The following is a 7,943-nucleotide window of genomic DNA, read 5'->3' as shown; positions in this document are numbered from 1 at the left end:
CCACGAGGTGCTGCCAAACTGTTTACAATGAGCTAATTGAAAACTATCAGAAATTATAAACCCTTGCTCGAAAAGGCTCTTTTTTGTGACTGTTATGCACCATAATACCGAGGCAAAAACCCTATATAGGAATAAACCTGCCTCTGATCTTCTGACACATTTCTGCAGCAGAGTTCTAGCAGACTAAATATCATTTAGGTCGTCTAAATCACAGCATTATGATTGTTTTGTGTGACATTATTTTGTCCGGCTTCCGTGAGGCTTTATTTTGAGCATAAATCATTTTTTAAGGACTTCATTACCCGCCGGCTGCAAAGCTTCATTAACTCCAAGTAGCGGAGCGATCGTGGAATTATAACAATTTATTTGTGTTTTGGAACATTGCTGAAAATCTACATCATGAAGCACATTTTAATATTTGGATTCTTTCTTTTTTTGCTCGAGACATCCTTTATTTCATTTCTCCTCCCGAGTCTTTCTTTTTTTGCAGATATATAGCGAATAGAGTTTGTGTACGATCTGTCCTCGTGTGTACGTTTGTACATAAACACACTTCAGCGTGACGGCCTGATGCGTGTGTTTCTTCGCGGCAGCAACACAGCAGGCTGGTGAATTATGGATGTGATGGGATCTGGGAAGTTGTTTCTCTCACCTTCCTCTGATTCATCACGTTTCTCTTTCCTTTAGCAGAGCCGTGTTTAGATCTTTCACGTGGAGCTTAATTCACAAGTTTACATTTGTGTCTTTTAGCCACGTTAGCGATGCGGCTCCAGGAAGGGCCCTTTGGTTCATACATTCATGTTCTCCTGAGCCGTTAGCATGGCTGTAGTTTGTCTTTCAGCACCAATCTGTGTCTGCTGGAACACAGTGGTTTGAGTTGTCGATGTGGCATAAAATGTTTGTTGTTCTATCTATGTTGGTGTAACCAAAGCTTGTTGCTCCTGCTTAACCACAGAGTTGAGGCCTAGCTACTGACTAACAACCCCCCCCCTCTGTCTGTGCACACAGAGAGCAGCCCATCTTCAGTACCCGGGCCCACGTCTTCCAGATCGACCCAAGCACCAAGAAGAACTGGGTTCCCACTAGTAAACATGCCGTCACTGTCTCCTACTTCTACGACAACACCAGGAATGTCTATCGAATCATCAGCCTGGATGGATCTAAGGTGTGTGTGTGTGTGTGTGTGTGTGTGTGTGTGTGTGTATACCACTCAGCTTGTGTGTTGAGAGGTGTTGTCTGGTGCCAACACTACATTAGATTCTGTCCATAACATCCCACCTCTGCTCAGCTCGTCTGACTTGTTTGCCTCGACGCGGCCTCTCTGAGCTGAAGCAGTCGTATCTATGTGGCAGTGATTATTTTAGTCTTGAGAGAGGTGCAGGGGTGGAGTCAGCAGAGTTATGTAAGAGCCTCTCTGGGTGACTACTGCTGTTGTTGAACCAGCAAGTTCTGCTGGAAATAGCAGAGATCGGGTGGGTTGGAGCTGGAGGACGTTATTATCCAGACAAACAAGTCAAAGACAAAAAAAAAGTCTTTTCAGCAGAGAAGAAGAAAACAAGCGAGACAGATTGTTTAAAAAAACTTCTAGAAGGGAGAAAACTTTTGTTTTGAACTTCTGAAATGAAACGGCCGGTGGATTTACAAAACCAAAGAAAAACAAAACAATACAATATATATATTTAACATTTTCAAGCAGATTTTGTCCTTATTTCTTTCCATTCTGCTATTTACAAATCTTAGTAACTCAACATCAGGCTGAAAAGCAGTGTTTTAGGCCACACCCAGCAGTGATGTCACTGCGTCCCGGAGTACACCTGTACGTCACTGCAGCAAGGTGAGAATGGATTCAAGGTCCACTTACTGGCTTGTTCTGGAGCTTTCAACCCACGTTTTTTTAGTTGTTTCCTCCAGAGTGAAACGAGGAGCTCGAACGTGTGCGATTCAGTCAAAAGCTTGAGAGAAGCGAGTAAGTGAACCTTGAGTTTACGTCTCTTTTGTGAAGAATAAAGACATCTTAATGGTACATTTTAAGTCTTTCTCTTCACCCTCTGTGCTCGCCTCTCTGCCAGCGAGTCCTCCCACTCTGATCGAGAACACGACAGCCAGGTCGACTCACTTCAGAACTCCTCATTCGCTGCTTCCTGTTTAACCAAACAGTGGGAAATCAAACCCACGTCTTTACACGACACACACACACACACTTGTCTTACCACCACTTCCCCGTATAATCAAGACATCCAGCTGCTGTCGTCAAACCCTCCATTACGTCTGTTTCCTGAATCCACGAGGCTTTAACAAACTGTATTAACTTGTCTTGTTCTCAACAGGCCATCATCAACAGCACCATCACCCCCAACATGACGTTCACCAAGACGTCGCAGAAGTTCGGCCAGTGGGCCGACAGCCGGGCGAACACCGTCTACGGCCTCGGCTTCTCGTCGGAGAGCAGCCTGGCCAAGGTGAGAGCCCCGTGACGCATTAATAGTAAAAGTGTGCATGCTCTCTCTCAGAAAACATGGAAGTTGTTGTGGTTGAGTTGTATTAATTGCTGCTGTTATTTCTAGTTTGCAGAGAAGTTTGCCGAGTTCAAGGAGGCGGCGCGGCTAGCGAAGGAGAAGTCTCAGGAGAAGATGGAGCTCAGCAGCTCTCCCTCTCAGGTGACTCACAACATCACAACATCAGTGAAACGCAGCTATATTCAAACATTGAAATTAGTATAGAATAAAACTATAAAATAGAAAAAAGTATTTAAAAAGAAGCACTAAACTAAAATATATTTTAAAAAGGAAGGAACCATACAGACTCAATTCGTAGAAATCTGGAGAGAAAAATAGCTGCAAGATTCATAAAACCGAATCATATAAACGCGGTTCTTTATAAATCTGACGAGAAGAACCTTTTTGTCTTTACACAGAGGTCACAGTTTAACAGCATCAAAGCCTCGTCATACTGGATGTTATATCGTCAGTCTGTATCAACCTCCTGCTGTTAACCATCAAAACATACCAGGCATTGCATTTACACATCTGGAGCCAGATGTCTTTATATTAGTGCAGAAGCTCATAAAGCAGCATAAAGCTCACGTGCGCCCTCAAACCAGATGTTTCCTCCTGCAAAACTGTCCACCACTTTAAATCCAGGGCTCTGACCAGATCGCTAGATGCTAACAGCTAATTCTGAGCTAACGAGGCAGTTTCCTTCTTAAACATTTCCTGGTTTCATTCTGGTTTAATATGTTTCATAGTGGAGTACGTCTTCCATTCAGAATCAGTGTTAATTCAATATTAATACGTTAACAATGTTGGCAACGAGCCCCATGTGACACCGAAGCCAAATTAGAAATTGATGGGGAATTAATGCAGTTCATATACTTTCATGTTCCACTCAGCATTCTGCTCACATTAAACATGACTCTGTGGCTTGTTTTACCTCCTCTGCTCTCCCTAAAGCATCCTCAGGGTGGTGCTGTAAAAAGGAATGTGTTGTCAGTCAACAAACCTGGTAAAAAGAAGGTAAAAAATAAATGGAAAGCATCATTTTCATGACTCAAATGACCCACCCCCCCTCCCCCCCAAACTCCCCTCTGCAGCATTCAATGTGAGCACAATGTTAGATTTCTGCCCGTTGTTTTTTCAGAAGAACCTCCGTCATCAGTCTTTAAAATCCTTTGTGTATCACCCCGATGTCAGACTAACAACCAGAGGAGCATCGTCTCTGTGAATTTATCCCACAAAACCCTCCAGTTCTCCTTTCATGCTCTCACAAAGTGACAGTCAGCTACAGTCGGGGATGTTTGAGCAGCTGTGACAACAATTATACCAAGATAAATGAAAAAGGAGACTTTCCTTTTCCGTCTTCAGAAAGATTTTGTCTAAAATGTGTGTGCGTTAAACCAGCAGCTCAGGCCCAAAAAGCTGGAAGCATCCCTCCCTACATTTCAGCGGGAAAATCCTGTTCATTTTTGAGAGCACGGAATCATTCGCACTTTATTGATTATCGTTGTGTCTCATCGTCCGAATTGACGAGGAACAGTTCAGCCGTTCAGGAAATATGTTTGGTTGTCTTTTTTGCAGAGAGTCTCATGTCTGTGTGATAAATATGTAGCTGCAGCCGTTTAGCTTAGCTTAGCATAAAGACTGGCTCAAGCCTCATATTTATCATACAGACATTAAACTCTCGGCATTAAAGCAAATGATCTGTTTTCCCCAAAATGTTGAACTGATGCTTCAACAAAATCTCCATGTATTTATGTTCTGCTAATATATATATATATGTTTCTGTTTACCGACGTGTGGAACCAGGAGTCGGCCCCAGGTGATCTGCTGTCACCTATGACCCCAGAGAGCATCAACGGCACAGACGATGAGAGAGTCCCACCGGCCACACCTCAGCACGCCGAGCCCAGAGCAGAGCCTTCCCAGAATGCACTGCCCTTCTCACACAGGTAAGCCAGGTTAGCACAGAACCGAGAGGAGAAGACAATCTCTCCATGTGACTTCCTGTTCTTTCCATTTGCATCCTGATGGTGACATGATCACGTTCGGGAGTGTATGTGAGACTCTCTGGAGTGCTGATTTAAAATGAAATTGGCACAGCGCGGCTCAGAGCGCTGCAGCTCGTGTCGATTCGTTCGCTCATGTATTATTAATGTGGTCCGCGGGCCTCTGGACAGCATTACATTAAAACACTACGCATGCTTCCTATTAATTATAAAGCACTAAATGAGTGGAGATGGTTTTGTCCGCTGTGCTTCGGGGACATTAATGCAGCAGAAGAACTTTAACGAGTTATAACCACGTAGAAATTTAACTTTTCTAAATGCTTTTCACTTTGTTCTGCCAAATGTTAAAAGCAAACTTCTGTATTTTTCAACCAGGACTATATTTTCCATGTTTTTTGTGTCCGAGTGACTAATGAGGACGACTCCTTTTAAAACTGCTCCAGTGTTGAAGGAGAAGACTGTAACCGGCCGCTACGTCCACTAAAAGTGCTTGTTTTTGTCCCCTGATTGTTGTTATAAGTGGAAGTTAATGACAGTGCCAGCTGGTGCCAATACATGACATTGCAGCCCTCTCGCTCATTACTGAACCAGTTTGCACTAACACATGAGGAAACAAGCTCCAGGTTTAAATATACATTAGCTGCAGCCCTTCTAACGGTCTCCTCTTCACGTCCCAGTTCATCCAACATCAATAAGCACTGGGAGGCGGAGCTGGCGGCTCTTAAAGGGAACAACGCCAAGCTGACGACGGCTCTGCTCGAGTCCACGGCCAACGTCAAACAGTGGAAGCAACAGCTGGGGGCCTATCAGGAGGAAGCGGAGCGGCTACACAAACGGGTATCGCTGCAGTCATTAAAATGATCTCGTTTATTGATGAGTCAGCTTCGACTATGTGTTGATGGTTTATTTTGTATTCCAGGTGACGGAGCTGGAGTGCGTGAGCGGCCAAACCACAGTGATCAAATCCCAAAAGACAGAACTCAACCAAACGATAGAGGAGCTGGAGTCGGCTCTGAGGGCCAAGGAGGAGGTACGAGTTTGTGTACTGAGGAGTACTACACGTCTTATTTGAGCTTTAATAAGTACTTTCTCTTTTTGTATTACTTCCAGGAGTTGGAGAGTCTTAAAGAAGAGGTGCAGAGTGCCAATGAGTTTCATCCTCAAAAAGACTCCCTGACACAGAAGCTACAGGTGAGTGAGCTACAGGTGCACCTGCAGCTCATTAGCATGTTGCTGCTAATGCTGCGTTCACCACATATTGGACAGTCTGTAAATATGAGCAGCTGAAACGAGGTGAATTTCTTTCATAATTTCTTTTACAAAAATTGTAAAAACAATGGAATCTATACATCCAACATTTGTGTCCAAAAGTGTAACGAATAATAAAAATGGAGGTTCTACGTGTTATCTACTTTAAACTATTCACATTGTTACAGCCTCTGCTCTCTGCGAAGTCTTACAGAATATTTGTCACGTGACTGTTGCTCTCAGTCAAATCAATCATGGCTTCTGCATAAATGAAAACATATGACAACAGCTAGTCTGATGCACCAAATTCTGACGGGCATGTTCTTTTTATTTATTTGTTTTTAGGACACGGAGTCGATGAACCAGGCGTTGGAGGCCCGGCTGAGCGACCTGGAGCAGCGTCTGCAGAGCAACCAGCAGGAGAGGGAAGCCTTCCGCAAGAGCCTGCGCTCGCTGCTGGAGCTGCTGGACGGGAAGCTGTTCGAGCTGACGGAGCTGCGGGACGCGCTGGGGAAGCTCATCGAGAGCAGCTAGAGAGACCAACGCAGTCGCAGACGCAGCCAGAGAGACCAACGCAGCCGCAGCTACACAGAGAGGAAACGACCTGCATGTTGGCACATCACATCGTCACCGACATGTAACTTGAATTTTCTTTTCTTCACATTTATACGTGTAAAAGTTTACACACGACTTTATGCATTTAAAAAGGTACACATTTGTGTTTTTTTTTTGCTACGGTACATGTTTACAAAGAAACCAAGTAAAAGAGGCTTTGCTTGGTCCATGCCTTCCCTCCACTCCGCTCTGGAATATTCTTAACACGCGTTTCTTTAATATCATGCCGTTTGCGGGAACATTTTGTCTTTAATGAATTAATTGAAGGCGAGCTGCCCTTTCTGTTTTTGGAGCTTGGCGTTGGTGCATTGTGCCGTCACCTGGAGCCGGTGATTGTTCGCTTTTTTTTTTCTCCTCCTCATCTTCTTTCTTTCATCGTCCGCCAAAACGAACACTTGGGAGTCAGACGAGATGGACTCCAGCTTTTCCTACACTCGGATAAATTTTTATTCAGTTGAACTTTGGAGGTTTGAAAGGCGCTTCGAATGTTATGAAGAGACAAAGGTTCCTCCTGTGACTATAATCCACGAGGGACTGCCAAAAAATAACAAAAAAAGACGACGGGTGAGGACTCTTGTCTTATATTCTTATACAACATGTGAGCAATACAAAAAAGGGAGCTTCAGAGGGTAAATAAACACTTTCCACTCTCACTTTCAGGTACTTTTACTCCTCTCTCGGATATGTTTAAACCACAAGCGAGATTTTATTCACTTTCTTTCTAAACACTTTTTTTTTAAAGAATATAAATTCATAGTGCACTTGTAAAAATGGAGTTTGTGTGTATGAGTGAATCTCTCTCTCTCCTCTCGTTTCTGTTGCGACTTGAAGTGCAAAGATTGAATCCTTTTTTGATTTGTTGTTAATTTATTACTAACTGTTACTGAAGATGAAAGTTGTACACGAGCAGAGATCGTTATTTGCATCTTGTTTTCACTTAATCTTAAATGTCTGCTACGTGGGTTGTCGAGGTAGTTTTGTTTTTTGGAAAAACTGGCAATATTTTTGAACTATTTATGAAGATGAGAATATAAAGAAGGCGATTGCTGGTTGGATTTGCAGAGAATCTTTTTTTCTTTTGCCAAATAACGTTTTCCTGTACAGATTTGAACTGTCGCCGACGTAGCCGCTGGTCCAGAGACGCACCAACGGTAGCGGACTAGCGGTACTTTATTTTTTTGTGGGATTTACTATTGCCAAAAATTCAGCGCCGTTCAGAGGAATAAGTATACACACACCTGAAGAACACTATTTAAGGGCTTGTTGTTGGTTCGGGTACATTTGGGAGACTTGAAATGATTTTAGCGGTGACTTTATCATGTTAAATTATGAATATTACAGCTTGAAAGGAAAAAATAAAACATTTGAATAAACTTTTAAATGTTGATTATACCACATGCTTAAAAACACAAATTGTAATTTTGAGTTTATAGTAAAAGAAAACCAAATGCAACTTGTCGTGTCGTTCTTTCACAATCTGGGCTGCACATTGGTACTCATGTTTTGAGTAAAAGTAGTAATACTACAGTGTAAAAATCTAGAGTAAAAGTACAAAAGTAACAGCATGAAAATACACCAA

General features: G+C 42.9%; 1 protein-coding gene across 1 annotated transcript in view; it reads left to right on the top strand.

The window, feature by feature from the left end:
* The window catches only part of homer1 (homer scaffold protein 1), a 17,154-nt gene extending 9,384 nt beyond the window's left edge, over positions 1-7,770 (top strand). The window contains exons 2-9 of the mRNA XM_076096542.1: positions 1,009-1,165; positions 2,328-2,459; positions 2,565-2,657; positions 4,302-4,444; positions 5,179-5,338; positions 5,421-5,531; positions 5,612-5,692; positions 6,095-7,770. Of these exons, the coding sequence (XP_075952657.1) occupies positions 1,009-1,165; positions 2,328-2,459; positions 2,565-2,657; positions 4,302-4,444; positions 5,179-5,338; positions 5,421-5,531; positions 5,612-5,692; positions 6,095-6,283 (1,066 nt within the window). The 3' untranslated portion in view covers positions 6,284-7,770. The remainder of the gene's footprint in view (positions 1-1,008; positions 1,166-2,327; positions 2,460-2,564; positions 2,658-4,301; positions 4,445-5,178; positions 5,339-5,420; positions 5,532-5,611; positions 5,693-6,094) is intronic.
* Positions 7,771-7,943: the final 173 nt, after the last annotated feature.

Source organism: Anarhichas minor, unplaced genomic scaffold, assembly GCF_050575085.1.
Source record: "Anarhichas minor isolate MPS153535 unplaced genomic scaffold, ASM5057508v1 ptg000002l, whole genome shotgun sequence".
NCBI classification, from domain to species: Eukaryota; Metazoa; Chordata; class Actinopteri; order Perciformes; family Anarhichadidae; genus Anarhichas; species Anarhichas minor.
The sequence above is the reverse complement of the archived record's forward strand: the minus strand, read 5'-3'. Positions and strand labels throughout refer to the sequence as shown.